At 38.4% G+C, this 24798-nt stretch overlaps 1 protein-coding gene across 2 annotated transcripts in view; it reads left to right on the forward strand.

Annotated features, from left to right (window-relative positions):
• Positions 1-387: 387 nt before the first annotated feature.
• The window catches only part of Zdhhc2 (zinc finger DHHC-type palmitoyltransferase 2), a 68115-nt gene continuing 43704 nt past the window's right edge, over positions 388-24798 (forward strand). Inside the window, exon 1 of one of the 2 annotated variants that reach the window (XM_071610424.1) lies at positions 388-575. In XM_071610424.1, the coding sequence (XP_071466525.1) occupies positions 436-575 (140 nt within the window). In that variant the 5' untranslated portion in view covers positions 388-435. The remainder of the gene's footprint in view (positions 576-24798) is intronic. The other variant, XM_027954675.3, reaches the window with a different exon arrangement.

Below are 24798 nucleotides of genomic sequence, written 5' to 3' on the forward strand. Positions count from 1 at the left end.
CCTCCCCGGGTGCCTCTCAAGTACCCAGTGGCGAGAGGGCGCGCGGGTCGCGAAGGGCCCCCTGAGCGCAGCGGAGACGCCCGGAGTCCCCAGAAAGCCCGCCCGAGGGCGCAGCGGCCACGCCGAGGGAGGCGGCGAGGCGGGAGCGACGGGGCGGGGGCGGGGGCGGAGCGGAGCCTCCCGCCTCCTCCTCCTCCTCGGCCTCCTCCCCCTCGGCCTCCTCTCGCAGCCGCCGCCTCCGCCGGGCTGAGCAGCCGGGAGTCCGCGGCGCTGGCTCGTGGCTGCGCGATGGGGAGTTAGCGCCACGGCGGCGGCAGTGGCCGCAGCTCAACCGGCCGCCGCCCCCGGGCCCGTCCCGCCTGGGGCGCCGGGCGCGGCCAGCCCGCCCCGTAGCCAGGCCCGCGGGCGGCGGCGGCGGCAGAGCTGGGCAGGTGGATGCGGCTGGAAGATGGCGCCCTCGGGCCCGGGCAGCATCAGGCGGCGGTGCCGGCGGGTGCTCTACTGGATCCCGGTGGTCTTCATCAGCCTCCTGCTGGGCTGGTCCTACTACGCCTACGCCGTCCAGCTGTGCATAGGTGAGTGCGCGCCTCTGGCGCTGGCCAGCACTCTGGCCCACCCCCGGCCCTGGAGGGAGGGCACCAGCCTGCCCACAGCCTCTCCGTTCTTCCCTCACCCCTCGCGGCCCATCGTGACAGTCCCGGGACTCCGGGAGCCCAGCCCACTCAGCCGCACTTCCACTCTCCCCACCCGGTCTCCCCTGCGCCCCGGGAGCTGGGACTAGCAGCATCTCCACTGACACCGAGGCCCTAAACAGCCTCCGGGCAACCTTCTAACACTGGCTTTACGCTCGCCTTCCCCTTACAACCTTGGGGTTACCGGGTCACCTCCTCCCCAGGCACACGCAGCCCAGCACCCCTACTGCCTTCCCTAAGCACCGCCATTCCAGCCACACCCCCTACGTGGGTAGGACTGTATCAGCAACAACTGTGGGCTCAGCTGCCCGCAGCCTCCTCCAAGAAGTGAGGCCGGGAGGTTACACCAGAGGCTGGAGGGCTCCAAGCTGGGCCCCGGATCCTAGCTGCGCCTAACCCATGCAGGGATGGCCTCTGGTGGCAGGTCCTTTGCTGGTTGTCATGAATCCACTTTTTAAAAAATTTGTGACAGCGCTCAAGGGCGTTTTAGCTGCCTTTATGATTTGAGAATTGTCAGTTGGATACTTTCTAGTTAAGAAGAGTTGGAGGGGGATGAGCTGCTAAAAAGTATTTTTGAAGACATGCAATACACAGGACCATTACTTCGAAATGAGGATAATGGGGATGGGGAAATCATGTGAGGTTTTGATATCAGCAGAGTCAAATGGCTCCAGGCCAAGTTTGAGGCTCCTGAATTGGTGGGTAGGGTACTTTCAATGGGAAGACTTTTTTTTTTTTTTTTTCTTAAGTTGGTTATGCACAAGCAGGAAATGCAGTTATGCTGGCTTCTACCTTCAGAGGTTTTGTAAAAGCTGGTCTGGGTTATCGGAAAAAATAAAATGTTAAAACAGAAGGCAGTCTTTCTGCCAGTAACTTGTGGATGCTTTCTGTGTCTACTGTTCCTCCTAGCAAAGTGTTTTTGCTCTATAAGCATTAGTGTTGGGTGGAAGAGAGGAAAAGATTAGATAATACCCTATTTAGTAGCATTTAAGCATTTTTAAAGGTTTAAGGCTGAGACGTTAGATTCTAACCTCAAAATGTTATCGCTGTGAGAAATAGGGTCCGAATAATACACCAAAATAATTGCTGACATAACTTTTAAGAGAATTGAGACTAGCTTCCCATTTTATATAGTTTTTAATAGTTTTGAAATCTGCACTTAGTACTTTGTTTACTAGCTTTAAAAACAATCTTAATCCAAAAAGTAAAAAAGTGAGACTACAAAAATAAAAAAGAAAAAAAGATTGGGCTGTACTGACATCTTCATGACAATTCTTCTGGATATGTGGTATTCCAATCATGTATAATGTATAGAAAGAAAGTGAGGAAAAAGCATTGCATTTTATATTAATAGTTAATATTAAAATAGCTTGCCTTATTGCTATACACTCTGTGTTATATAACCACTAGGAATCTTTGCTGTATTTTATTCCTTCACCTTGTAGAAACAGTAAAAATATCAATTAGTTGGTGTACAGGAGGAAAGTCCTAGAAGGCCTTCTTTTTCAAAACAGGCAGCTTATTTTCCTGTATTATCACATTAGGCTAAGAAGCTTAGCCTGGCACAGTGTCGTGTCCATCAGGAGGAAACATTTGAAGGCAGAAAGAGCTTTTCTTCTCTAACAGGTACCAGATGCAACATGGGAGGTCTTGCTGTATTGGATAGACTAGTGATGGGTGAGGAATTACTGTTATATATGAGCCATATTTTTATATATACTTTATGTTTAAGACAAACTTAAAGTAACATAAAATCCACATCACTATTTTCATAATTGACATTTTGATTAAGAAGGAAAATGCCTCTTTTTATACTACCTAAGTGAAGGTCTGTCATTGATACTTGACCTAGTGATCCTAAGTCTCTTACCCCTGCTCGTGACTGCCTACTTGGCTTGGCACAAATGCCTCCCAGAGTGAAAGCAATCAATAAATGATCTTGATCCCAGTACCAGGAAAAATAAACAAATGATCTTGAATAAACAAACAAAGGATTCTGAGGCAATATCCCCTAGGTTGTCAGAAAGTAGTTTTTACATTTTTATTGCCATAGAAACACAAAAGGAAGTAATCATAAAAAGTCTAGATCCTAGGGTCTGGAAGACAGATAAATTGAAGCTGTATTTGATTCTAGAAACTATGGCAGTTTAGGAATGGTAAACCCAAAAGTCTTGCATGCCTTGGTTGGGTGTGAAATTGAGATTAACTGTATAATTCTTTTCTAGGCATTGGGAAAGATGGCAACTAGATTGATGCACAAAACCAGCCTCTGCTGCTTTTCACAAACAAAGAAAATGGAATGCCAGCTCCCACCCCCACTCCCAGCATTAATCACATCTTATTTTGCCCTGTCCTTTGTGGAGTTTTTCCCCTCTTGGAAATTGCTATTTATAGTCATATTTTTAAATTTTTCTCATATAAAACATTGGCCAGGGTTGGGACCAGAGGCAGGTGGGTCAGGGGCTGGAAAATAGAGGAGGTCTCAAACAAACAAGGTGATTTACCCTGGTCCTTCCTTTCACATCTGCTGTCAGCTAGAGATGACCCTGAATATAAATTGCTGTGTGCCCTTTGCTGAGTGAACTGCAATTTAGGAGTAGTGCTTATCCTGGTATCCTTGGAAACTGGAGATAATGATTCCTCATTACAGTTAGTTTCTATATTTAACTGTGTGCATGTGTGTGGCTCTCTAGGCACTTTTTCAGTTAGCATATTTTTTTTCTTCATGTTTGTATTGTATAAAAATAACTCTTATCTTTTTGGAATATGTGTATATGTAAAATATGTGGGATATACTGATAGTGTGACAGTCAAGTGTTTCAAGTATCCCTGGCTTCTTTTTTGTCTTACTTATCTTTAATTCCTTTAATTATTAGCTGTCTTGTTTGCCATACAATAAATTCAAAGGGAAAAATTTGTAAGGTGGTACTTCAAGACACAGAACTAGTGGAGCAAGGGTGATTCATAGCCTCAGATATGCCTGATTTGGTGGACACACTGAACCCCGTTTATATGTTTATATGTGGTAGTTATTAGTTTAACTTTGCTCGTTGTAGAAGGTAATTGAAGTTTTCCTTTTAAATGCTAACATTTAAATTGTTGTGATTATTTTTAAACTTTCATTCTGTTATAATTTCAAATTTACTAAAAACTTGCTAGAGTATTATAATAACTGCCACATATTCTCATGTAACAATTTTGGTTTCCATTTTTTCTATAGTGTATTACTTCTCTGCTCTCTTTATGGGCAGGTGCTAGGAGACATTGACTGTTGTGTTGTGTACTCACATTTCCATGTTTGCTTATGCTTTTACTTAAGTAATTTTTACAAAATCATGAAGAACGACAAGTTCCGAGGTCATCTAGGCCAACCTCTTCCTGTATCATGGATGAAGCAGTTTAATGTTCAAAGTTGCTACAAGTTATGTCCTGTTCCCAAGTTACCCAGTGAAGGTGTCAGCTGTGACTTTCACTGCTGTGGCACACATATCAAAATGTCTCCCTTCTTACCAAACGCCTCACCAAATATCCTAACCCAGTGAATTTGTATAGCAGGTCTTTTTAATACTCTTGTTGTTGTTTAGTAAGGATTAACACAGCTCTGAAAATAGCTAATAGCCTTTATACAATGATTTCAGAGTTTTAGAAGGCTATATAGTTTGGGCCAAAGAGTGAATATTTCTGGCTTTGCTAGCCATGTGGTAGAGAGCAGCCATAGAAAATACTTAACAAATTGGCCGTGGTTGTGTTCCAGTAAAACTTTATTGACAAAAATAGTTGGCAAATCAGATATTTGCCGACTTTTGCGGTATGTTAGAAGTTATACCATTAGAGCATTGAGGCTTTAACTCATTAGCAAAATGGTCTTTCTTAATAAACATTCCTCAACAATGATTGCAATTTCTTATATTGTACACATTACTGGAGATATTTAAGAATTAAAAGAAGTAATCCACAAACTTAAGAATCAGTTTGGGGTATATATAATTGTGTTTTCTATTTTTCATGCAAACAAATATCTCTGAGGATAAAATATATAAAACCTTATATTCTATTAAGCTGTGATCTACCATTAACTCAAGGCCATTGCAAGTTCAAAGATGGAGATTGAAGGGTCTCTAAAGTGCCTTCCAGCAGGAAATGAATTCGAGCCATGCAGAAAGGAACATTATTATTATTTGTAAATTATCACTTTATAAACTATGTAGGACATTAAGGCTTTTTTCTTTATTTTTTTAAGAGCAGACAGATGACCTTGGGAATATAGATGTTACTATCTATATGTAGTAAAATAATTTAAAATTAAACAGAAGGCACATACATAGAAAAATGATGCATATAAAACATTTGATTCCTAAGTTCTTTTAAGCATGATTTCTTATTGGCAATAGCATTGCCAAATACATATATTCTGTGATTTTTCTTGATATTGTTAAATATTTTAAAAGTTGAAGTTTATTAACCAAGGGTTTAAAATCTCAACATTTCTTCAAATCTAAAATTCAAATGTGCAACCTAAGATATGTTCCAAATTCTTGATCTATACTACATTTGACATTAATATAAATGGTTCAGGGGGAGGGAGGGACATAGGAGAAAAGATGCTACTTAAATTTTTCTTGGTTCCATTTAGTGTGTCATCAAATTATTTTTCTTTTGCTGTACTAGACAAGACATCATTACTGTTTAACTTCTATTAGAGATAATTTATATAAAGCAATTACCTTAGACTTAGCATGTAGGGATGCTCAGCAAATGTTAAATAAATTAATTTTTTTGTGAATTTTTTTTACTTACTTTTATTTAACCTCTTTGGAGTATGAGAACATCCAGTTACATGGTGGAAATAAATAGAGAATCAGATCTTGCTGTCAGAACTCAATTTAAACTAAGGCTTATTGTAGCAATGTTTGCTTTCAAAAGCTTCCTGAAAATGACATTCATGCCATTAAATAGGTGCATGTTTCTAGTAATTAAAAGCTGAGGGAAATTTCTTAAATCAAGGTAATTGTCTCTAGGGAAGGTGTGTCCACAGGGTTAGAAAGGAGTCAACTTGTGAAGCTTGCAGAAGGTTCATTCAAAACCATTCATTGACCCCTTGTTATATGCCAAGTGTTTTCCTCCCTAGAAATGACTTAGAGGAGAGCTTAATAGAGATCTTTTCCTAATAGCCAAGAAAAAAAATTGCCTGTGGGAAAGAATACAAAACCTCAAGCCTTTGCCAGCTTGGGCAGGAGGCAAGAGGTGTTACCTTTCAGAATGACCCTTCTGGGTGAGTGGTAGGAGAGCAGAAATGGAATATGAGACACAGCACTCCTGGGAACCTGGGTATTGGTTTTGGACCAATGTGAAAGGGTAATTAGTAAAGAAAATGCAAAGACTGAAGGGACTCTTAGGTAATAATGAATTCAAGTCATGTTATAAATCTTAATACACACACACACACACACACACACGTATGTATGTATATCATGTATATCTCAGAGGTAGTTTATGACCAGCAGTTTTTGCCCCTGCTTCCAACTGGGTAGTTGTTTTAGCTCCCATGCTTCTTACATGATGCTTGGTTGGGCCACTTTTACTCTGCTGTCAGCCCAGGGCTCGTGACTTGGGTGAAACTGGGCAGAGAACTTCATGAATATAATTCATTGAATCTGTGAAAAGACTGGAAGACCTAGTTTGGAAAATGGACAGAAACCAAGAAAAGGTTGGTGAAGCCAAGCTGAGATTATTCTGGAATGGCCTTCTGAAGGAGCCACTGCCCTAGTGACTGGCCACCATGGAGCTCTGGAACCATCACTTCTGCCTGCAGAAGTGGTTCCACTTCAGCTCCACAGGCTGAGTGCAGCTTGTTGTAGCCATGTCACAGGCCGTAGGTTTCAGCAAGCATAGGTGTTTGATCTCTTTTGCTTTCCATGAAGACAAATAGTGCCAGGAAGACTAAATAAGTAGATAAAACAAAAAACAAAGCAACAGCAACAAAAATGGAAAGTATTTTCCAGAGGTTAATGTATAAGAAGTTGAGATGTTCTCTCCACTGATTTTTTTGTTTGTTTCATTTGTTTGTGTTTTTCATCTTGATGGAAAATTTGTGATTTCCCTTCACAGAAAAATGGAACTATGGCTTAGATTTCATAATTTATACTGCTGATTTCATGTACTTTGACAGTTGAATCACATCTCCCAGCCTTCTTTTCTGTAGGAATTGGTGGGTTCATGGTTCCCTTGAGATTCCGCACATTCTTTGTGATGACTGTAAAAATAACTGCCTCGTCTAACTTGAAAATGACAGAATAGAATATGGCATAGATTCTTCATGCTGTCCGTTGGGAAAGCAAGATTTCAAAGATCATTAGAAAGACAGTTTTAATATTATGTGAAATTATATTATTGCATATTATAATTTAGAAATAGTACAGAGAATTAATAAAAACATAACAATTGGAGTTTTTTAGTAGTCCATTAGAAAAACTGTTGAAATATGTTTTCTAACTCCTTCAGGGGAGTTTTATTAACATGTATTTATTGTTACATCAATCAGATGCCCACAGTGGAAAAAGTGGGCAGAAAAAAATTATCAAGGCAGAAGGTAGGAGTCTGGGGCAGTGGCAGAAGGTAGATGCCCTGATTTTTTAAAAAAATATATGATAGCAATAAAGAAGGCAACTGTGATGGCCTGAGGGTTCTCATTTTAAAATTATAGCACCACATTTTTGTAACACTTATGTAGCTTCTTTCCTAATTTGACTTTTCACTTGATTATAGCTTTTAAATTCAGTTATAAATATTAGTGCCCAAGGTGTTACAAATCCGTTTTTATTTGGGAGACAAATATATATGCTGTGTTTATTGTGAGCAAAAATAATATGCTGTGTTTATCATCTTAGCATTCCTCTGCACTTCTCTACTTAACGATTGTTCATTTTAGATATGTTGTTGATTATATTTTAAAAATACAAATGAAGTGCTTTGGTCAATGCCTGGGTTTTATTTCTCTGCCAGTGTTTTCTCCATGGTATCCTGAAATTTCCCTCCATATGAAGTGTGCAATTAAGCATTTTTGCTGTACCTAAGTTAATTTGACCTCCTTGGATTTATTCACTAGCATTGCTATTCCAAAGGAGCAGGATAGTCCAAAGGAGTCTATTAAGGGGGGGGGGGGAAGCTTTGTCATGATTGTCTATGTTCTTGTGTGCAGATAAAATTAAATTTGTGTCTGTGTGTTTATTGCATTATGTAAAAAACTGAATTTTCATTGTATTTGAAGAGTATGTGTGGAGTGACATAATTTAAAATTCAGACTAGGGGATAGGGGTATAGCTCAGTGGTAGAACATGTGCCTGGCATGTGGGAAGCCCTGGGTTCAATCCCTAGTACCAAAACAAAAACCTCATCCCAGATTGTGCCCCTGATCCCTTTGGGAGCTGTGGGTTATTGCAAAGAGGTATGGAAGCTGGATCTGAAGTGTGGCTTTTCAGCAGAGTTGTAGGGACGTGAGGGATGGCAGGATTTAAAATAGTGTCTGTAATGTACATATAATCCACATCTTGCATACTGTAGGGGAAAAGACAGCCTGCAGCAGAACAGCTGAGCTTGAGATGTCACAAAAGACACCTGATGCCATTTATAGAAAAAAGACTTTCAGTTATGAGCCTCAAGCTGAAAGTCATAAGCCTGCTCCCAATTGCAGGGGCCAGTTAGTGGTCAAGTTTATTACCAAGTAGGCAACTTGATGTGACATGTATTAGGAAGAAAGGCAGTCAGGAATTTATGCACTTAACTATGACTTGTGATTATTTAGGGCATCCCTAGAGAGGTCAGTTAATGTAGAAAGATGGAGGGCAGAGACCAGTTTGACTTAAACAGGGCTTTAGTTATAGCATATTTTAATGAAATACAGCATATTCTATGACGACTACATACTGAAAAATAATATATATAGAACTGAGAACTGTATGTTAGAAGGGGAAAGGTGGCAGGGATTCACTATAGGCTTTCATAAATTTGCCCTTTAACAAAATACAAAATCCAAGAATTGAATGCTTTTCAACCAGCCATAATTTTGGAACACACTTTTTGTTTATTCAAAAAAAATCTATTGACTGTTCTTGGAGCTTATAGTCTAGTTGGGATGGAGAGGAGAACAAATAATAAACATACATAAATGGGTTATATAATTTGTTGGAGAGTCCTAAGCATCATGACAAAAAGCAAAAAAAAAAAAAAAAAAAAAAAAAAAGGCAGGTCAAGAAAGATTGGGGAAGCCAGGGAAGGTTTCAATTTTAAATAAGGTGGCAGGGATGTGCAGGGGACTTTAAGTGAAGAATTGGAGGAACTGGGGAATCTGATTATGCTGGTGTTAAAGAGAAATGGGTCTCAGGTAGAGGGAGTGGTTGGTATAAAAGCCCTGAGCAGGGATCTGCTCAACACATTTGAGGAGGAACAAAGAGATCATTTGGGCTCCAGTAGAATGAGCAAGGAAAAGGAGATGACAAGATGAGAGAGGTAGGGCAGAGGTCCAGCTCTTACAGGACCTCTTAGGTCCACTTTTTTCAGCCTTACTTGGAGTGACATGAGAAATTATTTTAGAGGAGTAGCATGCTGTGACTTAGGTTTAAAAAACACTTTTTGGAGGCACAAAAATAGGAAAAGAAGAACTTAAATTATCACTATTTGCAGGTGACATGATTCTATACCTAGCAGACCCAAAAGGGTCTACAAAGAAACTTTTAGAGCTAATAAATGAATTCAGCAAAGTGGCAGGATATAAAATCAACACGCATAAATCAAAGGCATTCCTGTATATCAGCGACAAATCCTCTGAAATGGAAATGAGGACAACCACTCCATTCACAGTATCCTCAAAAAAAAAAAAAAAAAAAAATACTTGGGAATCAACCTAACAAAAGAGGTGAAAGACTTATACAATGAAAACTACAGAACCCTAAAGAGAGAAATAGAAGATCTTAGAAGATGGAAAAATATACCCTGTTCATGGATAGGCAGAACTAACATCATCAAAATGGCAATATTACCAAAAGTTCTCTATAGGTTTAATGCAATCCCTCAAAATCCCAATGGCATTTCTTGTAGAAATAGAGAAAGCAATCATGAAATTCATATGGAAAAATAAAAGACCCAGAATAGCAAAAACAATGCTAAGCAGGAAGTGTGAATCAGGCGGTTTAGCGATACCAGACTTCAAACTATACTACAGAGCAATAGTAACAAAAACAGCATGGTACTGGTACCAAAACAGGCGGGTGGACCAATGGTACAGAATAGAGGACACAGAAACCAATCCACAAAACTACAACTATCTTATATTTGATAAAGGGGCTAAAAGCATGCAATGGAGGAAGGATAGCATCTTCAACAAATGGTGCTGGGAAAACTGGAAATCCATATGCAACAAAATGAAACTTAATCCCTTTCTCTTGCCATGCACAAAAGTTAATTCAAAATGGATCAAGGAGCTTGATATCAAATCAGAGACACGGCGTCTGATAGAAGAAAAAGTTGGCTAGGATCTACATACTGTGGGGTCGGGCTCCAAATTCCTCAATAGGACACCCATAGCACAAAAGTTAATAACTAGAATCAACAAATGGGACTTACTCAAACTAAAAAAGTTTTTTCTCAGCAAAAGAAACAATAAGAGAGGTAAATAGGGAGCCTACACCCTGGGAACAAATTTTTACTCCTCACACTTCAGATAGAGCCCTAATATCCAGAGTATACAAAGTGCTCAAAAAATTAGACAATAAGATAACAAATAACCCAATCAACAAATGGGCCAAGGACCTGAACAGACACTTCTCAGAGGAGGACATACAATCAATCAACAAGTACATGAAAAAATTCTCACCATCTCTAGCAGTCAGAGAAATGCAAATCAAAACCACCCTAAGATACCATCTCACTCCAGTAAGATTGGCAGCCATTATGAAGTCAAACAACAACAAGTGCTGGCAAGGATGTGGGGAAAAGGGTACACTTGTACATTGCTGGTGGGACTGCAAATTGGTGCAGCCAATTTGGAAAGCAGTATAGAGATTTCTTGGAAAGCTGGGAATGGAACCACCATTTGACCCAGCTATTCCCCTTCTCGGTCTATTCCCTAAAGACCTAAAAAGAGCATGCTACAGGGACACTGCTACATCGATGTTCATAGCAGCACAATTCACAATAGCAAGACTGTGGAACCAACCTAGATGCCCTTCAATAGACGAATGGATAAAAAAAATGTGGCATTTATACACAATGGAGTATTACTCTGCATTAAAAAATGACAAAATCATAGAATTTGCAGGGAAATGGATGGCATTAGAGCAGATTATGCTAAGTGAAGCTAGCCAATCCCTAAAAAACAAATGCCAAATGTCTTCTTTGATATAAGGAGAGTAACTAAGAACAGAGTAGGGACGAAGAGCATGAGAAGAAGATTAACATTAAACTGGGATGAGAGGTGGGAGGGAAAGGGAGAGAGAAGGGAAATTGCATGGAAATGGAAGGAGACCCTCAGGGTTATACAAAATTTCATACAAGAGGAAGTGAGGGGAAAGGGAAAAATAATACAAGGGGGAGAAATGAATGACAGTAGAGGGGGTAGAGAGAGAAGATGGGAGGGGAGGGGAGGGGGGATAGTAGAGGATAGGAAAGGCAGCAGAATACAACAGACACTAGTATGGCAATATGTAAATCAATGGATGTGTAACTGATGTGATTCTGCAATTTGTATACGGGGTAAAAATGGGAGTTCATAACCCACTTGAATCAAAGTGTGAAATATGATATATCAAGAACTATGTAATGTTTTGAACAACCAACAATAAAAAATTTTAAAAAATCAATTAGAAAAAAAAAAAAAAACACTTTTTGGCTGCCCTAGAGCCTGGACTACTATATAAATCCTTATGAGTAATGATGGTGAATCCAACCCTGGTGTGGGTAGTGGAAATGGTGAGATGTGGTTAGATTCTGGATGTATTTTTAAAGTAGTGACAACAGAATTTCCTGACATATAAATATGAGTTGCAAAAGAAAAGAGCCAAAAATATTTCCATTGTTCTCAGCCTGAGCAACTGGAATGATGGATATCAATCAAGATGCAAAAGGCTCTAGGTAGAGTAGAGTTGCAGGCAGAGGGATTGCCTTGGATCGTAATGGATACATTGATGTTGAAATAGAAATGCTTAAGAGGCATTTTCATATAGGAGTTTGGCAATGGGAGAAAGGTCTAGAATGGAGGAATCAGTTTGGGAGTCTTTGACGTGTAAGACTTGACAACAGAAAAATTTGTTCTCCCAAAAGACGGATAGACTACAAATTGATCAGAGAACTAGACCAAAGGTGATCAATACTGGGAACTTAAAAGTTAAGTAGAAAGTAGCAAAAACCAAGAAGGAGTGACCCCCTTTGGTAGAAGAAAACTAAGAAAATGTGGTTTCCTGGAGCCTAGCAGGGAAAGGGCGTTGACTTTGACAAAGATACTCATACATCAAGTAAAATGAGGTCTGAGAATTGAACAAGTGGACATTCAGCCCTTGTTGTGAATTAAAATGTTGACTCTTGGATTTAATGTGAAAGCATTACCAAAAAGTCACATATACCTATGTGTGAATTGCTGGGATATCTGAAATAATTCTGTCTAAATTTAAAAGGCTCTCCTCTGTTGGGTAAACTTAATTTTCTTTTTATCTGGAGATGGTGTACAGAAAATGTCATGGATGGTAACCACATCTAGTTTGTGCGTCATTGTAGCACTGGTGCCTGACAGGCTAACATGTAGTAGCATTCAGGACATTTGCTTTGTAGAATGAAAAATGAATGAATGCCTGCAAAATTGTTTAATTTGAGCTTGTGAACAAAGTGACATTTCAAGTGTCAAAGAACACTGAATCCTTCATGAAAGGACTTTCTGATTTAGCTTTTTATTTTTTATTCATTCAAGATATTCATAAGTTTATAATATTTTTATGATTTCACATATAATAATAAAATACTTTCTTTTCTTCCTGGACTTCAAAATTTAATTATCTGTAATGAGAATTTAGAAGATAACATTGTAGAAGTCATTTGAAATTTTAAAAGATGATTAAATTATAATGATCTTTCTATAATAATAAATAATAACAATTTAAAGTGTGTAAAATATTCCCCCAGTGTGCTTATAAATCAGTCACTAAAATGTAAATGAAATGAATTTGCAGGAAGCATTCAAACTTAGCTTTGCTCAGACATTCTGTAATCCATTTTGGCAGTTTTCAGTTAACTAAAACCTCTCATTAGATTGCTGAAATTATTACCCATGTTATATTTTAAAAAAAAGAAAGACTTTCTAAAATGTATTTCAATTTCTTCTTTCATTTCCTCAGCCTTCTTAAACAGAGAATATTGAATGTACTTTAATTCTGACTTAAGGCTATCAATCTGAGACAGATATAGCAAGGAATATCCAAGAGCCTCAGAATTAGGATTTTACATTCACAGTTTCATGTACTTGTGTGAACTGCAGAAGGTCAAGGAAGAATGGAATTTGTCATTTTGCCCAAGCATTCTTTTGGATCTCAGACACTAAGAATCTGGGCAGACTCATGAATAAGCTATTTCACAAGTAGAAATGCCCAGCTAGGCATCTGCATCCTAATAAAGCTTTGTTCTTCTCTTATAAATTCTGGGATTTCTTTACTGAAAATATGAAATGACAAAAACTCTGCCATGCGGAAATGATTAGAGATGAGAAAGAAAATTTTAGCTGAAGTTGCATATTAACCTAATTCGGGGTTGAGAATAGACTATGGAGCAATTGATTTTTTTTGATTGCAGTAAAATATACATAGCATAAAAATTTACCATTTTATCCATGTTTAAGTGTACTGTTCAGTGGAATTAACATTGTTGTGCAATCATCACCACCACCCATCTTTAGAGCTTTTTCATCTTCCCAAACCAAATCTCTGTGTCCTTAGATGGTATCCATTACCAGCCCTGATAACCACCATTCTACTTCATGCCTCAATGAATTGAACTATTCTAGTTATTGGCATATGAATGGAATCATACAGTTTTGACCTTTTTATCTGGTTTACTTCAATAACATAATGTCTTCAAGATTTGTCTGTGTTGTAGCATGTGTTAGAATTTCATTATTAAGGCTGAATAATATTCTGTTGTATGTATATACCACATTTTGTTTATTCATTCACTGATACACTTTAGTTGTTTCTACCTTTTTGGCTATTTTGAATAATGCTGTAAAAGTATCTATTCAAGTCTCTGCTTTAAATTATTTTAGGCATATACTTAACAATGGAATTTATGGATAACATGGTAAATTTGTGTTAATTTTTTGAGGATTTCCATACAGTTTTTTCCAGAGCAGGTGATTTTTTTTTTTTTTTTTTGATGGAAATGTGATCCCAGGGAAGTCTGTATATATATGCCCTTGTAAACATGTGGGCATTTAAAGGTCTCTAGAGGTATCCATGAAATGGATGTATCAATGTTACCACAACAATATTTACTTCCATGGTTCAGCAGGAAAGTTGATGGGCAGGGAATTATGAATAGTCCCATTTTGCCCATGAAGTAGCCTTCATTACTGCTTATTTTGTCCATGAAGAAATCCTGGCCATCAGGCATGCTCAGAGTGGAAAACTTGAGAACTGCTGGCTTCCTGTGCATAGTCAAGAATTTAACTACACTTTTTGAGTAACCAGAGAGTCCAGAGTAGAAAGATAACAGAAATTTAATCCCTTTAAAGAAAAACTTGTTAGCAAGTGCAAATGGTACTCCACCTGGGTAAATTAGGGTTGATAGAGTGAAGTGGGGAAAACATTCTGTAGATGCGTTAGTAGCCCATAGTATTAATTATGAACTAGATCCTGATCCGTAGGCCAGGGGCTGATCATGATTCATGAATGAATAGCAAGGTTTTTGTAGTGCCTGCAGGTCTTCAGTAAGCCAAAGATCTATACTTATAATTAGGAGAGAGATCCCAGCAGGAAACATGAGATGCAGCTTCTCACATGGAGCAGAAGAGGTTTATTCCAAATATTGATGGCTATTTTCTTTAATTCCTTATACAATTTTTTATAACTTCTCATGTACATTAATGAATACGTCCAGGTATAATGCAGTGGTATTTGCATAATATTGCTTTGCTGTAGTGTGTCTCACAGAAGTAGTCATGCAAATCTTTCATCTGTGGGTCACCCTTATGATTTACTTTTGTTTCAAGTGAATATAACTACCATTTCAGCAGTGTGTCAGATTGTGCTGGTGTTATAGGTAAATACAGAGTAGAGTGAGGGTATAACTTATTGCAAGTAAGAAGGGAAAGGCATTATGTGATGTAAGCTGGGACCAAAGAAAGATTGTGTATGAGAACTTCATAAATATGACAGTGAAGTTGCAAAAGAAAAAATGTTTCCCAGTGATCCAGTTCTGAAGAGAAAGCTAGGAAATAGCTTGGTATCCTTGCTTGTTTTCACACATATTGTGACCCCGTGCTATATTGCAGTGATTATTGCTGGAGTTAGTGTTGCTGTAAATCTTTTAGTTCATCTCTTTAAGTGCACCACTGTAAATTCTATTCCATTATGAGCATCGTGAGCACAAAGGTTGGAATTACAGCCTTACATAATTTCTTCCTCTAGAGAGTTACAGTGTACTATAGAAGTGTCAAATAATTTTTATGAACCCAGAAATACTGGTTTAATTTGTAAATGTGATACTTGTGCATGTACTCTGGTCCTAGAGTACTCAACATGTAGCTGCTAACCCTGGGTGGTAGTTTTAGAAGATTGTATTTCCTTTGAGAGGCAAAGAGGAATCTTTAGTGTTTCTGCTTAACAAATCAAACAGTTAATGTTTGGTAGTGGGGGAAAAAAAAAAGTACTCTCAGTATTGTCCTCTATGATAATTCTGAGTATACCTAATAACGAGAAACTGATTTAATGACATTAAATCATGCAATATAAAAATAGTTTCTACCTCATCACATGTATTTTTAAAATGAAGAAATAACCAAAATACAAGTAGGACTTTTGCTTGCTACCAATACATGCATACAGATATATTTAGAAAAGATTATGAGTAGTTATATTGGGCAAGACAATTGCCAAGGCCTTTCCAATTTTAAAATTTTTGTTCACTAAAGAAGGGACTGTTTCAGGATATAAATCCCTACTTGACCTCCCCCTTCTCTTTTTTTTTTTTTTTTTTTTGTTTACTCTAGGGATTAAACCCAGGGACACTTTACCACTGAGCTACATCCCAAGCCCTTTTTATTTTTTATTTTGAGACAGGTTTTCCTTGAGTTGCCAAGACTCACCTTGCTCTTGTAATCTTCCTGACTCTGCCTCCTGAGAGGCTGGGATTACAGGTGTGCACCACCACAGCTGACTTGACCTTCCCTTTGATAGTAGAAAATCATTGCGTGTAGAACCTCAACAGGTAGAACCTTGTTGAGGGTGTAGTACCCACCACACCCCCCCTTTTTTTTTTTTGGTGCCCAGGAGCCAGATGTCAGTCATAGCCTCCCTAATGGAGGGCATTTGGAATTGGAAAGGAAGGGGGTTGATATGGAAAAGATTCAGTGAGTGTAGGAGCTACAAGTTGAGTTGTAGTCATGTTGTACAGGATAAGTAAATTACACCTGCCCTGAAATCTGTACAACTGTTCAGCACTGGGAATCTCTTCTATTTTAATTTAAGACAGAGAGATTAGAGGATTCCATTGAGTAAGCTTCGAAATGAGGACACTAAGATCAAGGGGCCAGCCCTGAGATCAGATTTCCTTATTTATCTACACTTCTTAATACAGTCAGTGGTTCAGGAATTGCCTTTCCACTTGCTGAGATGAAAGGGTCAGTGGGTTTTTCAGGGCCATAGTCATGAGACAGTCTTTATTCCCTTTTCAGAAGTGATAAATTGAAAGGCACACATGTTCCTAGCCTTCAGTTGGTTCAGTTAGATTTTACACCATTTCTATAGAGGAGAGCTGCTTTAGAGCAATGACTTGGTTGTTAAACTGCTAAGGAAATAATGTTTTTAAATCTGCTATATCTAACAGCATGGGCGAACCTGGAGGACATTATGCTAATTAAGGTGAGTCAGTCACAGAGGACAAATACTATATCGTTCTTTGGTGAGGGATCTAAAATAGTCAAACTCAAAGAAACAGGTGAAATGTTTGGTGGTTGCATAGGGCCTGGAAGGAGGGACAAATGGGTTGTTGTTGAACAGGTATAAAGGTTTTCGGGTTTGTAGGATGAATAAGTTCTAGAGATCTGCTGTGCATCATTATGTCTATACTTCATACTGCTGAACTTAAAATGATTTTTAAAGAGGGTTGTGTGTTCTTACCACAATATAGAATACAGGAAAATGAAATGATGTTGGGAGCAGGGGAGAAATGCTTCTAACTTGGAAGATTTTCATAAATGTAAGAATTAAGAGTTACCAATCAAGGACAACTCCACATTCCATCCTTCTTAATATCAGTTTCTACAAGTGAGGGATATACTATTGGAGTATGGCTGGGTGGTACAGATCTCCAGAATTCTCTTTCCTTCTGATGAGACCGGAGGTCCGAAATCACCTGTCCCAGTGCCTGACTCCTGGGACACCATCTCCTTCTTGCCTAAGAACCCAGAACCCTATTCTTTCTCCAGTTCTTAAAATGAGATGCTTAGGAAAGTCCAGATTCAAGCAGTGCCCCGAAATATGACCAAATATTTTAATTATTTCTGTCCAGAGTTTGTTAAATTATCTTTTTGTTTTTTCAAGTGCTTTATGTAGGTTGGAAGGAAAAGGTGATAAAAAAGGGTATGTTACCCCCTGCTTCCCACAGTATCCCCCAGCATCCCCCATCAGAAGCATGAGAAGGTAGCATGAGCGTCAACACAGACCTGTACTTGGGAGCAAGCAAAGAAGGGAATGACTGCTTAGGGCAAAGAGGCCCAGTGGGGTAGATATTCAGGAAGATGTTGCATGTCCCAAGAGGCCACATGGAATCCTTGAAAGAGTGTTGAGGTCAAGTGGGCCCATATTTAGATTCCAGCCTTGTAAATTATGACTCGAATTACATAGAAGTTATTTGACCTCTGAGAGATTTTTTAAAAATTATAATAATAATACCTATGTCACTTATTATTAGAAGGTTTAAATGAGATATATATTTAAAGCATTTAGCCCACATTCTGGCAAATAGAAAGCATTCAACAGATGGCTGGCTTCCTTTAGTTCTTTTAGTCTTACTCCTCATTGTCCCTTACTAACCCACAGATACCCTGTCACTCCATCTAGCCTTCACCCTGTCCAACTGCAGTCTCACTTGGAAGGATATTTTGATATGTGTGTGTGTGTGTATTGATATATGTGTGTGTATGTGTCTCAAAATTCTTAGATAGAATCCAAAATTTTAGAGCATCCGAATGTGACTGTATTTGGAGATAGGATCTTTAAAGAGGTAATTGAGTTAAAAATGGGACCATTAAGGTAGGCTCTGTCTAATCTATTAAGATTTGGTGTCCTTATAAGAGGAGGAAATTTGGATACAGAGAGAAACAGGGGAAAGAGAATGCAAAAAGACAGAAGGTGGCCACTGCAGGCCAAGGAGAGAGAGGCCTCAGAGGAAATCAGCCCTGCCAACACCTGGATCTCAGTCTTCTGGCCTCAGAACTGGAACCATAGATTTCTTTTAAGTTTCCCAGTCTGTGTAGAGGTATCATCACTGAAGATCTGCAGTGGCATGAACTCTTCCCTTGTGGTCCAGCAGGTAGAAAAGAAGGAGGCAGCCCCAGGGCAGGGGATGTATTTGGGTGTCACAGACTTAATAGGTTGGTTTCTCTTAACACAGGGCAGTTAGTTTTGTAATATTGTAATACTATGTGTCATATACACAATGCAGAGGATTTTGGTGACTACTAGAGGCCTATCCACCCACAAGTCAAACCCTCTGGACTGTTTCCAAGAGACTTCTTGGGTCTTGGTTTATATTTAGGTATTGTTGCTCACTTTTGTCTTTGGCATTGCTGTGAGCCATTCTGCAATAAAAGGTCTCCAATAATTTGAGGGCCATTTTCCAAGGTTGGTCTAAACTATTTTTAGCCCATAGTTTAGATCATTATAGTTTGTTAGATATAAATTCTGAGGAAATGTATCAAATCAGTAGGGAAGTCCTATTTCTTCCTAAATTATATAACTCTGTTCTCCAGGCATAATATTGAGATGCCCATGGATGCCAGACCTTAGAATTTGGACAGGGCATGGTGGGGTGCAGATTGGGGTGAGGTTGAGAGGAACAGAGCTATGGGAGGGGTAGATTAAGAAAATGTAGTTTAAAAAATAGCCCATTTGGGCTGGGGATGTGGCTCAGTGGTACAGGACTTGCCTAGGGTGCATGTGAGGCCCAGTGTTCAATACTTAGCCCTGGAAAAAGAATATTCACTGGTTCAGTTTTGTTCCTATATTAACTTGCCAACATTGTAATTCTGAAATTTTCTGCATATTCACACTTAAAAGGTCTTCCAGTAATTCATTCCTAACAACTTGGCATTTCATTCTCCAGAAAATTTTAGCAAGCTAAAAATTCACTGTGTACTTTTTCCTCTAGATTGTTTATAAAACTGTTAGCACTAAACTTTGGAGAACTCCTACTCTTAACATTCACTGTTTGGCAATGTATTTATCCTCCATATTCAGCTAACAGACCCTAATGATTGCCAGATTCTATTTTAGGTGCTTTTGCTTTCCTAGTTTAATTCTCAAAACAGTCATGTGAGATGAACACTGAGATAAAGTTTAAAGAGGCTAAATCACTTGGTGAAGATAAAACATCAAACTGGTGGTACAGCCAGAATGCAAACCTCAGTGAGGGAGATAGAAAAGAAACAAACAAAAATCCTTAGATTGTGCTTAGTGCTAAGAAAAAACACTGTGTTGGGATATTAATTATAGGGACAAAGTGGGCATGAGGGCCTCTGTGAGAAACTGGCATTCAAACTGCAGCTGATGGTCACGAAGAGTGACCAGGTGTGTACTCAGGCGAACTTTACAGACAGGGTAGACACCAAAGCTTGTTGAGTTCTAGAAATCAAAGCTCAGCATGACTGTAGCTTGGTGAGTAAGCTGACTAATACCAAGAAGTGACCACAGAGGAGAGGTGGGCAGGAGCCAGATCGTTCTTGACCTCTGAGACTGAAATAAAGAAACTATTATACTGTAAATGTAGTATAAAGTCTTAGGAGGGTTTTGAGTAAAATGACATCATTAATGTACACTTTAAGAGAGATCAAGGTTTTTATATGACAAAATGAATTTTTTTTTTTTTAAAAGGAACTGGCTGGGGATCTAGTGAGGAATGTAGATTACCTTGCAGTGTGTGATTAGAATTGGCTTTTATGCTGAGACTCCAAATGGTGAACCTATTGAAGATTCACCCTTACCCTTTATTTCTGTTCTGAAACTACAGTTCCCTGACTCCACTAATAAATTTATTTTTTGAATAACTTCTGTCCTGAATTCTTAAGTCAGTTTTTTTTTAATCCAGCAAAATAGTTGTTAAAATAATTTTATAACCAGAGGAGTCTTCAAGTTTAAGTCCAAATTTTTGTTTAAATGTAAAATTAAAGCAGAGTTCAGCTGAGTGTTCTGATCAAGGTCACATTGCTGGGAGGATCAGACTAAGGTTTCAGGTTTCCTGTCACCTGGTTAAGTGCCAGTGAAGGGGCTTTAGAGAGAGACAGTGTTAGCATGTTTAAGAGACAGGAGAATCCAGAAGCATTGTGCACAAGAGAGAAGTAGCATGAGATGATGTCTGAGAGGAAGGCAGGCACTGCCCTTGTCTATAATATCATCACGACTCGTGAGGACTACAAAGAAAAAATAATGTTTGATAAAGACTAAAAATGTAAATAGGGCTGAGGGTATTCAGAGTACATGCTTAGCATGGTCTAAGACCCTGAGTTCACTCCCCGTCATCAGAGATAAAATAAAATGAAATAAAGTAAAAGGATAAAAAATGCAAGTAGATATATTGTAAAGAAAATAAATTCTTAAAATTTAGTAGGAAGAAAAAAATACAATTAGAATTAGATTGTAAATACTGATGTGAGTAACATATTTTTCTTAGGCCTGTCATTGAAATGGTCTAGTAGCAGTGTCAATTTTGACCCCTAATACACTAAAAATGAAATAGAGCTTCTTGGAAAGTAGCTGAAGGGACAAACGGTTCTGCTTTTTCGGAGATCCCACTGGCCAGTTTTGTCAGAATTCACTGTCAGTTTGACAAAGTATTTCAAAAAGAGTGTAATTAATTGTGTCCAATTACTTTAGTGTAGAGAATTAGCAGTAGGGAAAGGGCATTGAAGGCCTCAACAAAAGTGACCAGTGGAGTATGATGGGGGGGTGCGGATTCGTGGAGTCGGTCCAGGAAGAGGGAGGAAGTTTGCAGGTTGAGGCAATGACTTCAGATGGTTTTAAAAATCAGCTCTCTTGTGAAAAGGCCAGAGCAAAGAATGGCAGTCAAGGAAGTCAACATGATGTCAAGGAAGAGGTTTTGTTAGGATAGAAGATAGTAAAGCATATTTAAATGTACTGCTCCTCGTATTTTGGTTTTACTCTTTTGAATCTGAGCTGTTTCTCTTACTTAATTGAAAATGTTCTAATAGCTGCATCCAATTTCTTTAGCTTTCACTTCTAAGTAAAATCATTAAATAAACTCTGAGCTTGTTCAGCACTGGGATAGAGTCTTATTTACCATTTTATGCTGCACAATGTAGGGATAGTATAGTTAAGAGAGTGGAAAAATAAATAAGTTAAAGTTAAGCAGGAAAAAAGAGTGCGGCTATGAAGTTATCCTTAAGATTAATACATGAGAACCAAACCTCTTATTTTTGGTGTTCTTCATCATCAGATTGCTTATATGAGACTAAGATATGTCTGTTAGAACAAATCTGGAAATGGCATAGTTTTATACAGAAAGGTCACTGTGTATAAGTAATTAAGGTAAATCATTCCTCTAAAGGAGAGAGTTTGAATTTGAAGACAAGAAAAAGAGATGATGAAGAAAAAGAGCATAGCGATACACATACAGTGAAAATACCTAGAGACTGAATTGTTCTAGAGCAACTATATGACTGTTCTTTGCTAATTGAGGGCGTGGGGGGATGCATCTTTTGTCTACTAGGAAGGCATATTTTAATATCTGAAATCTTGCATTTTTTTGTTGTATTAATGACTAAACGTTGAACTCATTTTAAATTACCAGCAGTTTACTGTACTGCTGCTTGTCCATGGGTTGAGTTTTTGACAAGCTCTTCATGTATAATCACCAAAGCCAAATTTTTACAAAACACTTGGTAAAAAAATCTGGGACTGGAATAATCTTTGAGATGCTCCCCTGTTTTTAATCAAGATTGAATTTAAATAAACCTAGACTAAACTGATGAATATTTTTAGAGCTCTTTAGAGAATAGGGTTTGATAGCATCCTGCATCCTTAGGCAATCATATGGGTACATAAATAAATGTAACTTGGGTAAAATTATTTGTCACCAGATTTCTATAATGTGGCAAAGGACCTTGTTATTGCTTTTCCTCTAATAGGTACATAAAGATGCACTATATTGTAGTCATTTGTTAGATACCATTCTAATTTATTAATTTATATGTCAAAAAAACTTGGCCTGAGAATTGGTATAAAAGATCAGTATAGAGGCTGGGGTTGTGGCTCAGTGGTAGAGCACTTGCCTAGCCCTGGGTTCCATCCTCAGCACCACATATAAATAAATAAAATAAAGTTATTGTGTCCAACTACAACTACAAAAATTAAATATTTTTTAAAAAAGATCAGTACAAATCTTAGAAAAAGTTTTTCAGAATAAAACTAAATTATTGATACAAGGTATGGCAGTTAATTTTAAAAAAAATCTTTATTTTTTAGTTGTAGTTGGACACGATACCTTTATTTTACTTATTTATTTTTATGTGGTGCTGAGGATCAAACCCAGAGTCTCGCATGTGCGAAGTGAGCTCTCTACCACTGAGCCACAACCCCAGCCCCATGGCAGTTAATTTTGTATATCCAATTGATTGGGTGAAGGTGGCCAGTTGTTTGGTAAAACACCAGTCTAGATGTTAATGTGAAGGAACTTTTTAGATGTGATTACCATTTAAATAATAGGCTTTGAGTTAAGCAGTTTACTTTTCGTAATATGAGTGGACCTCTTCTGTTCAGTTGAAGGTCTTCAGAGAAAAGATTAAGGTTCCCTATTGAAGGGACTGATAGTAAGTCTTCTAGGCTTTTAAAAACAAACCATCCTTGTCTCAACTATATAGTGCTGTCACTGAAAACAAAAGGGCTGCCTAAATGAGTGAATGTGTTTTTACTTAAATAAAACTCTATTTACAGAAACAGGTATGTGCCAGTTTTTTGTCACTGTGACCAAAATGGCACAAACAACTTAAAGAAGGAAAAGTTTATTTTGGCCCAAAGTTTCAAAGGTTGCTGTCCATTATCAGGTCGTCGCAAAGCAGAAACTTGGTGAAGGGTGTAGCTGAGGAAATTCCAGCTCTTGGCAACCAGGATGAGAATGAGGAAAGGGGCAGTGGATGAGAAATCCCCCTCCAGGGCATGCCCATAACATGGCCTACCTCCTAGTTTTCACTACCTTCCAGTAACCCATTCAGGTATGGAAGGATTAATCCACTGGTGAATTTAGAGCCCTCATGATCTAATCATTTCCTGCAAAGCCCCACCTCTGAACACTACCACATTGCAAACCATGCCTTCCATGCATGAGACTTCATACCCAAACCAAGATGTCTGACTGTATTTGGACCAAGGGCTGTAGTTTACTGACACCTGGAACAAACGATTGCTTGGTAATTCAGGCTGAAGAGATAAGGTGGTAATATATTTAAATGATATTTTCAAGACAAATGGATCAAGTTTTCTCTGTAATTGAGATTTTTCACTTTGACAAATCCTACTCTTCAACTTTGGTTTTGCTTGTTTTATTTATTTATTTTTGATATATTTTTTAATTGTTGACCGATCTTATTTTATTTATTTATATGTGGGGCTGAGAGTTAAACCCAGTGCCTCACACATGCCAGGCAAGTGCACTACCGCTGAGCCACAGCCCCAGCCCTGCTTGTTTTATTTTTAAACCAAGATTCCTTAAAGAACAATTACTGCTATCATAAAAACTATCACATTTATCAATTATAAATGGATGCCTGACCATTTCAGCCTTTTCTCCAGTCCCCATTCTATTACTTAAAGGAATCATAGGAGGGGGGAGTTAGGCAGAAAGGGTTGCCAGAAAAAGAAGACCTGATAACCCAAACAAACTCTTGGCCTTATAGTATCCATGACATTTCTCAATTCCAAAATGTCAATTCTTGGGCTGGGGAGGTAGCTCAGTGGTGGAGCACTTGCCTACCTCAAGATCCTGTTAGGCTCCCAGTACCAAAACAAAAAAAAGAAGTTAATGCTTTTTTAAAAATTTATTTATTTTTCTTTATTTATTGGCTCATTATAATTATATATAGTGGTGTAACCTGTTATAATATGTTCATATGTGGACACACAAAAAAAGTATGATTTGATCAATTTCATTCCCCAGTTCCATCCCTTTCCCCCACTCCTTCCCCCTGATTGATGCCCTTCCTCTATTCTACTGGTCTCCTTTCTATTTTTTTTAAAAACTTTGTTCTAATTAGTTGTACATGACAGTAGAATGCATTTTGACACACAGTACACAAATGGAGCACAACTTCTCATTCCTCTGGCTATATATGGTGCAGAATTACACCAGTAGTGTAATCATACATGTATATAGGGTAATAATGTCTGTCTCATTCTACCGTGCCTCCCATCCCCACGGTCCCACCCCTCCCCTCACTTCCCTCTGCACAATCCAAAGTTCCTTCATTCTTCCTTACCCCCAACCCCCACTATGGATCAGCATCGACTTATCAGAGAAAACATTAGGTCTTCGTTTTTTGTGTTTTTTTTTTTTTTTTTTTGGATTGGCTTATTTCACTTAGCATGATATTCTCTAGTTTCAATCATTTGCTTGCAAATGCCATAAC

The sequence above is a fragment of the Marmota flaviventris genome, chromosome 3, assembly GCF_047511675.1.
Source record: "Marmota flaviventris isolate mMarFla1 chromosome 3, mMarFla1.hap1, whole genome shotgun sequence".
In the NCBI taxonomy this organism is placed as follows: domain Eukaryota; kingdom Metazoa; phylum Chordata; class Mammalia; order Rodentia; family Sciuridae; genus Marmota; species Marmota flaviventris.